Source organism: Ovis canadensis, chromosome 20 (assembly GCF_042477335.2).
Source record: "Ovis canadensis isolate MfBH-ARS-UI-01 breed Bighorn chromosome 20, ARS-UI_OviCan_v2, whole genome shotgun sequence".
Classification (NCBI taxonomy): domain Eukaryota; kingdom Metazoa; phylum Chordata; class Mammalia; order Artiodactyla; family Bovidae; genus Ovis; species Ovis canadensis.
Genome location: NC_091264.1, coordinates 46,397,262 through 46,410,172, shown reverse-complemented (window position 1 = coordinate 46,410,172; position 12,911 = coordinate 46,397,262). Strand labels below are relative to the sequence as shown.

The 12,911-nt window shown below is 40.8% G+C and overlaps 2 protein-coding genes across 5 annotated transcripts in view; one reads left to right on the top strand and one right to left on the bottom strand.

Annotated features, from left to right (window-relative positions):
- Nucleotides 1-1,779: 1,779 nt before the first annotated feature.
- Nucleotides 1,780-12,911, bottom strand: part of SLC17A1 (solute carrier family 17 member 1) — an 89,922-nt gene continuing 78,790 nt past the window's right edge. The window contains exon 14 of the mRNA XM_069563703.1: nucleotides 1,780-2,778. The gene's annotated coding sequence lies outside the window, so the exon portion shown is untranslated. The remainder of the gene's footprint in view (nucleotides 2,779-12,911) is intronic.
- Nucleotides 3,700-12,911, top strand: part of SLC17A4 (solute carrier family 17 member 4) — a 38,631-nt gene continuing 29,419 nt past the window's right edge. For 2 of the 4 annotated variants that reach the window (XM_069563647.1, XM_069563650.1), the window contains exons 1-2: nucleotides 3,720-3,798; nucleotides 4,409-4,541. In XM_069563647.1, the coding sequence (XP_069419748.1) occupies nucleotides 4,509-4,541 (33 nt within the window). In that variant the 5' untranslated portion in view covers nucleotides 3,720-3,798; nucleotides 4,409-4,508. Of the gene's footprint in view, nucleotides 3,799-4,408; nucleotides 4,542-12,911 lie in introns of all 4 variants that reach the window. The other 2 variants (XM_069563649.1, XM_069563648.1) reach the window with 2 other exon arrangements.

Here is a 12,911-nt window from a genome sequence, read left to right as displayed (position 1 = left end):
CAATGATTCAATATTCAGTAAATATATTAATATAAAAAGATAAATCTATGGATGTACCACTAGATCTAATTAGGAAAGAAAAACCACACAGTTATCTGAAATAGGAAACTTTAGTATAAAGAATGAATTCAAGGAACTGGAGTAAGGACTCAGGGACTGGCTAATAGGAAGCAAAAATAACCAAATAGTGGAGGACTAGCAGAGATACGGCTTCCCTGGTAGCTCGGTGGTAAGGAATCCGCCTGCCAATACAGGAGACGTGGGTTTGATCCTTGGGTTGGAAAGATCCCCTCAAGAAGGAAATGCCAACTCATCCCAGTATTCTTGTCTGGGAAACTCCATGGAGAGAGGAGTCTGGTGGACTACTATTCAAGGGGTTGCAAAAGAGTTGGACATGACTTAGCAACTAAACAACAAAACAACAGGAGAGATAAGGGGCAGTTACTACTTGTAGGGTCAAAGGGGAGCACCACGGACTGAAATCCACACCTTCTGGGAGAGGGCACTTGTGTGGGTCACTGGATTAAAGAGGAGTTGCTGTGGTTCTGCATCACTTGGTGGAAATCTAATCACAACAGATGAAGGCAGCTGAGCAAATAAAGTTTGGAGCTCAGAGGAAAGGCATTAAAGAAAGGAGACTGCATGAGATCACTGGGAATAAGTTCAGTTAAAGAGGACGTTCAAGAACAGAGTTCTGGGTGCACCAACATTAGAGGGTAAGGAAAAAATGCTGATTCAGCAAAAAGGATTCAAGAAAGAGCAACAAATAAGGCATGAGAAAAACCAGACCTAAATGGCATGTGACAAGGGGAAAAAGGAGTGAGTGATGAAAGCTGTCAAGTATTGAGAGCTAAGACCTGAGAAGTGATCACTGGATTTGCCAGTATGGAGGTTGGTGACGGCTTTGCCAAGTGCCATCTAGTTGCTAGTGGGCTCAGGAGAGAATTTAACTTTCTATGGAGTATAATTTCCCACAGTTTGTTATCCTCCACACAGTCAAAGGCTTTGGTATAGTTAATAAAGCAGAAATATATGTTTTTCTGGAACTCTCTTGCTTTTTCCATGATCCAGCAGATGTCAATTTGATCTCTGGTTCCTCTGCCTTTCCTAAATCCAGCTTGAACATCTGGAATTTCATGGTTCATGTACTGTTGAAGCCTGGCTTGGAGAATGTTGAGCATTACTTTGCTAGAGTGTGAGATAAGTACAATTGTGTGGTAGTTTGAACAATCTTTGGCATTGTCTTTCTTTGGGATTAGAATGATAACTTACCTTTTTGAGTCCTTTGGCCACTGATGAGTTTTCCAGATTTGTCGGCATATTGAGTGCAACACTTTCACAGCATCATCTTTTAGGATTTGAAATAGCTCAACTGGAATTCCATCACCTCCATTAGCTTTGTTCATAGTGATGCTTCTAAGACCCACTTGACTTCACATTCCAGGATGTCTGGCTCTATGTGAGTAATCACATCACTGTGGTTATCTGGGTCATGAAGATCTTTTTGGTATAGTTCTGTGTATTCTTGCCACCTCTTCTTAATATCTTCTGCTTCTGCTAGGTTCATACAATTTCTGTCCTTTATTGTGCCATCTTTGCGTGAAATGTTCCCTTGGTATCTCTAATTTTCTTGAAGAGATCTCTAGTCTTTCCCATTCTATTGTTTTCCTCTATTTCTTTGCGTTGATCACTGAGGAAGGCTTTCTTATCTCTCCTTGCTATTCTTTGGAACTCTGCATTCAAATGGGTATATCTTTCCTTTTCTCCTTTGCCTTTAGCTTTTCTTCTTTTCTCAGCTATTCAGAAGGCCTCCTCAGACCACCGTTTTGCCTTTTTTGCATTTCTTTTTCTTGGGGATGGTCTTGATCATCCAAGATGAGCTCCTGTACAATGTCGTGAACCTCTGTCCATAGTTCTTCAGGCACTCTATCAGATCTAATCCCTTGAATCTATTTGTTACTTCCACTGTTGAAAATTTTTAGAGACGGGAATACCAGACCACCTGACCTGCCTCTTGAGAAATCTGTATGTAGGTCAAGAAGCAACAATTATAACTGGACATGGAACAACCGACCAATTCCAAATTGAGAAAGGAGTACGTAAAGCCTGTATATTGTCACCCTGCTTATTTAACTTGTATGCAGAATACATCTTGAGAAATGCTGGACTGGATGAAGTACAAGCTGGAATCAAGGTTGCTGGGAGAAATATCAATAATCTCAGATATGTAGATGACACCACCCTTATGGCAGAAAGTGAAAAAGAACTAAACAGCCTCTTGATGAAAGTGAAAGAGGAGAGTGAAAAAGCTGGGTTAAAACTCATCATTCAAAAACTAAGATCATGGCATCTGGTCCCATCATTTCATAGCAAATAGACTGGGAAACAATGGAAAAAGTGACAGACTTAATTTTTGGGGGCTCCAAAATCACTGCAGATGATGACTGTAGCCATGAAATTAAAAGATGTTTGCTCCTTGGAAGAAAAGCTATGACCAAACTAGACAGCTTATTAAAAAGCAGAGACATTACTTTGCCAACAAAGGTCCATCTAGTCAAGGCTACGGTTTTTCCAGTAGTCATGTATGGATGTGAGAGTTGGACTGTAAAGAAAGCTGAGTGCCAAAGAATTGATGCTTTTGAACTATGGTGTTGGAGAAGACTCTTGAGAGTCCCTTGGACTGCAAGGAGATCCAACCAGTCCATTCTGAAGAGGATCAGTCCTGGGTGTTCACTGGAAGGACTGATGTTGAAGCTGAAACTCCAATACTTTGGCCACCTGATGCAAAAAAAAAAAAAAAAAGACTCATGAAAAGACCCTGATACTGGGAGGGAGGGCAGGAGGAAAGGGGGACGACAGAGGATGAGATGGTTGGATGGCATCACCGACGTGATGGACATGAATCTGAGTAAACTCTGGGAGTTGATGATGGACAGGGAAGCCTGGCATGCTGCAGTCCAAGGGGGCACAAAGAGTTGGACACGACTAAGCGACTGAACTGAACTGATGGAGTATAATCTATAAAATATTGAATTATTATGCTGTACACTTGAAACTAGTATAGTATTGTAAATCAAATAAAGTTCAATTTAAAGAGAGAGAATCAGAGATGAGCAAACAGACAAGCTTGCCTGAGTCGTATGAAATATTTTGTTACAAAAGGGAACAGATTCTTGTTGATGCATGACAGAAAACCAGGAAATTCTGTAAAGCAATTATTCTTCAATTAAAAAATTAAATTAAAAAAAGGGAGAAGAATCACATGGTGTCTATTTTCACAGAAAACTCAGTGGCTTTGTGCAAATAGATATAATCAGAAAACCACAAAAATCATTAAAGTTAACTAAAATATATTAAGTCTCTACTCTGGAGAGCCCAGTTGTATTAAACAGGAGGGTGACAGAGAGAGGACTTAAAAGGGACAAGACATACCCCTTCTCATGAAGAATATAATAACCCTGAGCCACTTCATAAGGCACCAGCGCTTAAACAAGGAGCATGGGCTGTCAGGCTCCTATAAGGAGCATCTATTCCAAACGGAATATCAGGGATGAGGGTGGTGGCCTCATCTGCGCTTGAAGCATGAGCAGGATTTAATGAGCTCGATCTACTTGTCAGTGAGACAATGAAAGTAAAGTTAAAATTAAACCATTATGCCAATAAACTTCTCCCCTTTGGTAACACAAGGGCTAAAGGCTTAGGGTAATCATTTATCTCCTAGAGACTACTAGGAAATTTGGGAATGTTTAGAGAAATCAGTTTGAATGGAATGAGGATCCTGTAGTCCACCTCCCTCCGGTGAGCCTTCCATCTTTTGTTCTTTAATATTCTGCTTTTGAGATGATGAGAATGGGTTTTCCCATAGAGAGCTGCTTAGTTTGCTGTTTTGGGGGTGGGGAAGAGACTTTTCCTGAGATAATTCTGAAAAGTGAGAAAGGATGTTATCTTTACCTAAAAGAAACCAGGGTCCCAGAACTCCAGGGAATAAAACTCTGGGAATAAAATTATCTAAAAGGATGGCTACAGAGACCTGGAAGCAAATCAATAATTTAAAATTATATTTTTTAGAGTTAATATCACCCATTTATTGGAATTAGACTAGATAGTCTGTAGTTTAAGATTCCTAAACTGGGCCTGTTTTTATGGGATGCATTAATTAAAAAAAAATCAGTCATGTCTATGGTGAGACAATAAACGTAAATTCTGGCAGAGGGAGATTTCATAGGGGCTAACAGATCAAATAACGAAAACAGACTTGACCTTTCCAATTAATTTATGCATGAGGGAAAAGTAAAACAAAATGAAATCCCACAAGGCTTTGGGAAGTAGGTAATGAGTGAAGAGTTTGGGGCAGAGAACTTTAATTTGGGGCCTCTGAATAAGAACCACGAACTGTTCTTATATACAGGAAATGCTCAGTGCTGAGACCAGACAAAGATAACATTTCTGCTATTAATAGCTCTGCCTGGTACCTTAAGGAAGAGCCTCATTCTACAGTGAACTAATCAATGGCAGAAGACCAGGATATATTTAATGCAAAGGTAATAGACACAGAAACAATCTCGGCCAGAGAAAGTGACAGGAAATTGATACAGGAATGAATGGCCCAATTTTTTTTTGCTGGTTCTTCCTCATTTTCTGGTCTCCAAGTAAATAGATAAGGCTGATGACTTTCAAATTTATATTTCTATTTGGGCCCTCTGTCCTGAACTACCAACTCATAGACACAATGCCTATTTTTCCCTTCTGGATCAAACAGGCAACTCAAACCCAACATGTCCAAAATGAAACTCCTGTTTTTATTCTGGAAACTTGCTCTCCTCTTGCTTATCTTCCCTACTGCGACTGAATGCACAGCACCATTCACTCACTCACTCAAGCCATAATTCTCGAAGTTTCCCAAAAAATCTCCCCCTTTCCTGATCCCCCTATCCACCTCATGAGCAATTCTTCTTGACTCTAGCTCCAAAACAGATCCCCACGACAGCCCAGCCCAGATACCATTAACTCTTGAATAGGTAACTATGACAGCCTCTTCTCAAGTCTCTTGGTTCCCAGTCTTGACCCTTGTAGACCATGTCCCCCCCTATAGCAGCCAAGACAAATCCAGTCCCCTTATCTACCCACAGGACCCCACATGGTGTGTCCTCAACCACCACTTTGATCTCATCTCCCGCCGCTGACCTTCTCACTCACTCTGCCCTGGTCATGTTGGACAAACTTGCTTTGTTTCTTTGCCTGGAATGCCCTTGCTCAGAGCTGCCTCTTTCTCACTATTCCCATTTCAGCTTGGATATAACTTCCGCACACAACCAGGTAAAGTAGTTAGATTTGGCAAAGTGACGCTGGTTACTAAGTTGTTGTCAGTACTACTGCCATTATCTTCATACCAAATGTCATTTTTACTTCTTTTTTTCATTTTGTGCCTCTCCTGGAGACTTTGCAGGAGTTAACAAGGCAGTGGAAACCGGGACAAAGCAGATACAGGGTAAGGGATGCAGGTGTGGACAATATGCTGACATTATTGCTGGTTACCAGAAAAACTAGTAAGCGCTTCTGTAACAATAAGTATGGAGAGGGGAAGTTTAATGAAAACTAAGTCCTTCAGTCATAAATGCAAGAGAAAGAGCTAAGGTAGCAAAATATTCCACTTATTGGTTCAACAAATATTTACAGAGTCAATGAACTAGTGGTCAGTGAACTTTCAGGTGCTGGTACATTAGAAGAGTCCTGCTAGGTACTGTCATTATATAATCACTAAGCCATGTCTGATTCTTCTGTGACCCCATGGACTGTAGCCAGCCAGGCTCCTCTGTCCATGGGATCTCCCAGGCAGGAGTACTGGAGCGGGTTACCATTTCTTCCTCCAGGAGATCTTCCCAACCCAGGGGTTGAACCTGAATCTTCTGCACTGGCAGGTGGATTCTTTACCACTGAGCCACCTGGGAAGCTCACGGATAGGTATAACCTTTGGGAAAAAAACATTACACTGAATGCTATGTCTTTGAACTAATTGCCCTAAGGGGTAATTCAGTTCAGTTCAGTCGCTCAGTAGTGTCCGAGCCTTTGCGACCCCATGAATTGCAGCACGCCAGGCCTCCCTGTCCATCACCAACTCCCGGAGTTCACTCAGACTTACGACCATCAAGTCAGTGATGTCATCCAGCCATCTCATCCTCTGTCGTTCCCTTCTCCTCCTGCCCCCAATCCTTCCCAGCATCAGAGTCTTTTCCAATGAGTCAACTCTTCTCATGAAGTGGCCATAGTACTGGAGTTTCAGCTTTAGCATCATTCCTTCCAAAGAAATCCCAGGGCTGATCTCCTTTAGAATGGACTGGTTGAATCTCCTTGCAGTCCAAGGGACTCTCAAGAGTCTTCTCCAACACCACAGTTCAAAAGCATCAATGCTTCGGTGCTCAACCTTCTTCACAGTCCAACTCTCACATCCATACATGACCACTGGAAAAACCATAGCCTTGACTAGACGGAACTTAGTCGGCAAAGTAATGTCTCTGCTTTTCAATATGCTATCTAGGTTGGTCATAACTTTTCTTCCAAGGAGTAAGCATCTTTTAATTTCATGGCTGCAATCACCATCTGCAGTGATTTTGGAGCCCCAAAAAATAAAGTCTGACATTGTTTCCACTGTTTCCCCATCTATTTCCCATGAAGTGATGGGACTGGATGCCATGATCTTCGTTTTCTGAATGTTGAGCTTTAAGCCAACTTTTTCACTCTCCTCTTTCACTTTCATCAAGAGGCTTTTTAGCTCCTCTTCAATTTCTGCCATAAGGGTGGTGGTATCTGCATATCTGACGTTATTGATATTTCTCCCGGCAATCTTGATTCCAGCTTGTGTTTCTTCCAGCCCAGTGTTTCTCATGATGTACTCTGCATAGAAGTTAAATAAGCAGGGTGACAATATACAGCCTTGACATACTCCTTTTCCTATTTTGAACCAGTCTGCTGTTCCATGTCCAGTTCTAACTGTTGCTTCCTGACCTGCATACAGGTTTCTCAAGAGGCAGGTCAGGTGGTCTGGTATGCCCATCTCTTTCAGAATTTTCCACAGTTTATTGTGATCCACACAGTCAAAGGCTTTGGCATAGTCAATAAAGCAGAAATAGATGTTTTTCTGGAACTTCCCATGATCCAGCAGATGTTGGCAATTTGATCTCTGGTTCCTCTGCCTTTTCTAAAACCAGCTTGAACATCAGGAAGTTCACGGTTCACATATTGCTGAAGCCTGGCTTGGAGAATTTTGAGCATTACTCTCCTAGCATGTGAGATGAGTGCAATTGTTTGGTAGTTAGAGCATTCTTTGGCATTGCCTTTCTTTGGGATTGGAATGAAAACTGACCTTTTCCAGTCCTGTGGCCACTGCTGAGTTTTCCAAATTTGCTGGCATATTGAGTGCAGCACTTTCACAGCATCATCTTTCAGGATTTGAAATAGCTCAACTGGAATTCCATCACCTCCACTAGCTTTGTTTGCAGTGATGCTTTCTAAGGCCCACATGACTTCACATTCCAGGATGTCTGGCTCTAGATGAGTGATCACACCATTGTGATTATCCGGGTTTTGAAGATCTTTTTTGTACAGTTCTTCTGTGTATTCTTGCCACCTCTTCTTAATATCTTCTGCTTCTGTTAGGTCCATACCATTTCTGTCCTTTATAGAGTCCATCTTTGCGTGAAATGTTCCCTTGGTATCTCTAATTTTCTTGAAGAGATCTTTAGTGTTTCCCATTCTGTTGTTTTCCTCTATTTCTTTGCACTGATAGCTGAAGAAGGCTTTCTTATCTCTTCTTGCTATTCTCTGGTACTCTGCATTCAGATGCTTATATCTTTCCTTTTCTCCTTGGCTTTTTGTTTCTCTTCTTTTCACAGCTGTTTGTAAGGCCTCCCCAGACGGCCATTTTGCTTTTTTGCATTTCTTTTCCATGGGGATGGTCTTGATCCCTGTCTTCTGTACAATGTCACGAACCTCACTGCATAGTTCATCAGGCACTGTATCTATCAGATCTAGGCCCTTAAATCTATTTCTCACTTCCACTGTATAATCATAAGGGATTTGATTTAGGTCATACCTAAATGGTCTAGTGGTTTCCCCTACTTTCTTCAATTTAAGTCTGAATTTGGCAATAAGGAGTTCATGATCTGAGCGACAGTGTTATATTGGGATATTCAGTCCCTTCTTGTGACAGGTTTCATGTCAGTTATCAGGCCCACTCTATTTTGCCAGTGAGCAATGATTTGAATTCCAATTCAAGTTTCAATTTGTTTCTGAATTTCAACATGGACTAGAGGGTTCCTTGGTCTATAATCTCTGTTTTAAAATGATGTAATGAGGCAACTGTTGTATTAATTAATCGCTACCCACTGTAGTTGTGATGTGCACAACACAGACATTGTGCAGTGTTTCCATTTACACTTAAAAACAATATCATCAAAGAATCAGATATATCCATGCTCTTATGTTAATTAAGGTAGTACTCCATCGAGAGAAATTAGAAATTTTATTTTACAGGCAACTCCTGCTCTGCCCTCACTTCCCTTTACGTCTGCTCAGCTCCATAACTTTTCTGATCATTTTCAGAGAGTGAACAAGCCATTGGTTATTTTCAGCCTCCAAATAATCTCATGTGATAATTCATAGCTCCAGTCTGATGAAAAGCATACAACTTCCAAATTTTATCTAGAAGCAGAACTTCTCCTTATCTCCAGCTTGGGTCTGGCTGGGGAGGGTGGTGGTGGAAGATTTGGTTTGGCTTCTTATTCTCTTTCTCTGTCCACTCCTCTTGCCCCTCCTGGTAACTGAGGCTTCTGATCCATTTCAGGCTGGTTGTTAGGGTGGTCGGTAAGAGGCAAGAAGTATGGTTGTTCCCTGGACTCTTAAGATCTGCCATTGGGGCTCTGTAGGCTTGGGTGGATGTTCAACATTACTCTTCTGGAGATTTCCCTGCTGGGGACACCCATCAGTCTCTCCCATGCCCTCTGCTCAGCCCTTACTGTTCCTCCCTCAGCCGTTGGGCATCCAGCACTCCACCTCACCTTTTGGGGAGTCATGTGGTCCCTCAAGACAATTCTCTTGGCAGGATTTTAAAAGGCTATAACCTGGACCTCTCTAGTCACTCATATCTGGCTCAGAAGGAACCTGCATGTATCTGTCCAGGCATCCTTGCACCTGCTGCTGTGGGAAGTCTCACAACCCTCCGATGTGCTGTGGGCCCTTTCTCTGCCCTGCAGCCTCAGGCCATGAGTTGCTGCTCCATGACCTTAGATTCTGAGGTCTGTGTTACTTATCAGTTTCCTTCTCTCTCTCATACACTCATAGTGGTGCACACACATACACAGCCTCCGGGGCACATAAGTCAAGCTCTGGACGATCCCGTTGCAGGCAGCCAATGTTGTTAGACTTGGAGTAAGGGGCAGCATCCACCTGATCTCTTTCATGAAGTCAGGGTGAATAAGTGACGCGCGTACCTGCACCTTCCTCTAAAGAAGCTTTCTCAGGTTCTTTATCTCAGTTTGTGCCCTTGAAGTGAGTTCAGCAGCCTCCTCCTTCTCAAGTCTCTCCCATCACTTTGGAATAAAGGCAACACTTATTGTTTTCCTCTCAGAATAGGATATGTTCAGTCAAGTTGGAATCAGAAGAGGCCTATGTGAATAGCCATTGACACACATTATCATGCATGAACACGGGTGCACACGGTTTTTGAAGGTGTCAGAATGAAAGATTCTGACACTTCAAACACTGCGACCCGTTTTTGTGACAGTTTTTTGTCATTGTAGTTTTAAATGTATTTTTAACCATAGTAATAATTCACAAATACATTACTGTTGTAATACATTTAAAAACCATGCTATGTGCTAAGTCACTTCAGTCGTGTCTGACTCTTTGCCATGGACTGTAGCCCACCAGGCTCCTCTGTCCATGGGACTCTCCAGGCAACAATACTGGAGTGGGTTGCCATTATAGATAGATCTAAATTTCCATGTGGCCATCCCTCCCAAGGCAATGGTCCTCTTCATTCCCTTATATATATTCATAGATGACCCGTGTTACCAGATTCATGCATCTTAATTTTAAAACCAGGGCTCAGGACAATGTAGATGAGAGCTGTCACTGTCTCAGTGTTGTAAAGTTTCTTTTCATCATTTTCTATTCACTTGCAAGAACATAAGTTATATAATGGGATATTATGTATACATATGTTATACTTATGTAAATTTTATTATACTATGCAGCAATCAAAAGGAATCCATTGAATCTACATTAAAAAGCATATAAAAATTAAATGGAAAAGTTATAGAATCTTATATTTACTATTTTACAAACATACTTTTTTTTCACCAATATGCCTTTAAATTTTTTATATGCTTTTAAAGGGCTTCCCTGGTGGCTCAGACAGTAAAGAATCTGCCTGCAATGCAGGAGACGTGGGTTCAATCTCTGGGTTGGGAAGATCCACTGCAGAAGGGAATGATAACCCACTCCAGTATTCTTGCCTGGGGAATTCCATGGACAGAGGAGGCTGATGGGCCACAGTCCATGGGGTCACAAAGACAGATCTAGTGAATTCCTCTGACTGCTGCATAGTATTCTAAAGTTTACATATACTTTACTTAATTTAATTATTAATGATCATTGATTATTGTTTCTGATTTTTCACTTTTACAAATATTGCTACAAGGAGTATCTTGGGACATACTCTGTGTGGCTGTGCAGACACCATGAAGTATCAGGTGGAAGGGATGAAATTTGACCACTACAAACAATAGCTTATTTATTCACACTTTTGCCTAAACTTGGTGATAAAAGTCTTCTAAATATTTATGAAAGTTGATGGGTAATAAATAGAATGATATTGTTCTTTGACATCCATCTCCTTCCTTTATAATAAGGCAGAGTGCATTTACCCCATTTGTTCTTGATCTGTATTTGTCTACTGTTCTGATAGTTACCTGTTCTTTACCTATTTTCCTGTATTTTGTCTTTTTTATATTATCTTGAAAATTTTTTTTTTTAAAAACACCACCACTCCTCTATCTGATATCATACTGAAATGGATTTCTTCCCTTTTGTCAATGACCTTTAACGGCAGCTATTATTATAAATAAAGCTTGTGTTTTGTATCTGACAGTGTCCTTATGATATGTCTAGGTATAAATTTCATTTCATTGGCTTGAGACTCATTGTGATTCTTGAATCTGAGAACTATCATGTTTCATCTGTTCTGAATGAGTCTGATTCATTATTTCTTTCCTTTTTATTTATTTATTTATTTTTAGTTTTTTATTTTTAAAATTTTAAAATCTTTAATTCTTACATGCGTTCCCAAACATGAACCCCCCTCCCACCTCCCTCCCCATAACATCTCTCTGGGTCATCCCCATGCACCAGCCCCAAGCATGCTGCATCCTGCATCAGACATAGACTGGCGATTCAATTCTTACATGATAGTATACATGTTAGACTGTCATTCTCCCAAATCATCCCACCCTCTCCCTCTCCCTCTGAGTCCAAAAGTCCGTTATACACATCTGTGTCTCTTTCCCTGTCTTGCATACAGGGTCATCATTGCCATCTTCCTAAATTCCATATATATGTGTTAGTATACTGTATTGGTGTTTTTCTTTCTGGCTTACTTCACTCTGTATAATCGGCTCCAGTTTCATCCATCTCATCAGAACTGATTCAAATGAATTCTTTTTAACGGCTGAGTAATACTCCATTGTGTATATGTACCACAGCTTTCTTATCCATTCATCTGCTGATGGACATCTAGATTGTTTCCATGTCTTGGCTATTATAAACAGTGCTGCGATGAACATTGGGGTACATGTGTCTCTTTCAATTCTGGTTTCCTCGGTGTGTATGCCCAGAAGTGGGATTGCTGGGTCATAAGGTAGTTCTATTTGCAATTTTTTAAGGAATCTCCACACTGTTCTCCATAGTGGCTGTACTAGTTTGCATTTCCACCAACAGTGTAGGAGGGTTCCCTTTTCTCCACACCCTCTCTAGCATTTATTGCTTGCAGATTTTTGGATCGCAACCATTCTGACTGGTGTGAAGTGGTACCTCATTGTGGGTTTGATTTGCATTTCTCTAATAATGAGTGATGTTGAGCATCTTTTCATGTGTTTGTTAGCCATCCGTATGTCTTCTTTGGAGAAATGTCTATTTAGTTCTTTGGCCCATTTTTTGATTGGGTCGCCTCTCTCCAGTTCTCTTTTTCTCCTCTTAGAATTCTTATTCAATGTATACTGGACTTTTCACTCCATTTTCCAGGTCTGTCAACTTTGCTATCATACTTCATCATCTTACTCAGTCTTATTTGATACAATTTACTTAGCTCTACCTTCTATTTCTCTATTCTTTCATTAGCTCTGTCTAGTCAGCTAGTTTCCAATCACAGTGTCTAAATTTGTCTTTTGTATTTCAAGCAGTATCTTTCTTAAATCTGCCTATTCTTTTGTTATCTTCTTATATTTTATTTCTTCAGTTATTTTCAGTTCAGTTCAGTTGCTCAGTCATGTCTGACTCTTTGTGACCCCATGGACTGCAGCACGCCAAGTTTCCCTGTCCATTACCAACTACTGGAGCTTGCTCAAGCTCATGTCCATTGAGTTGGCAATGCCATCCAACCATCTCATCCTCTGTCATCCCTGTCTCCTCCTGTCTTCAATCTTTCCCAGCATCAGGGTCTTTTTCAATGAGTCAGTTCTTTGCATCAGGTGGCCAAAGTATTGTAGTTATTTTAAGGATGCTTATAGAATGTGTTTATCAGTGCAGTCTATTTTTTGGGAAGTTCTCAGTAGTTTAACCATGCTATGTGCTGAGTCTGAGGATTTGCCTTGGATGATCACTTCTATGAGTGTTTATAATTTTGGATCCTGAATTCATAT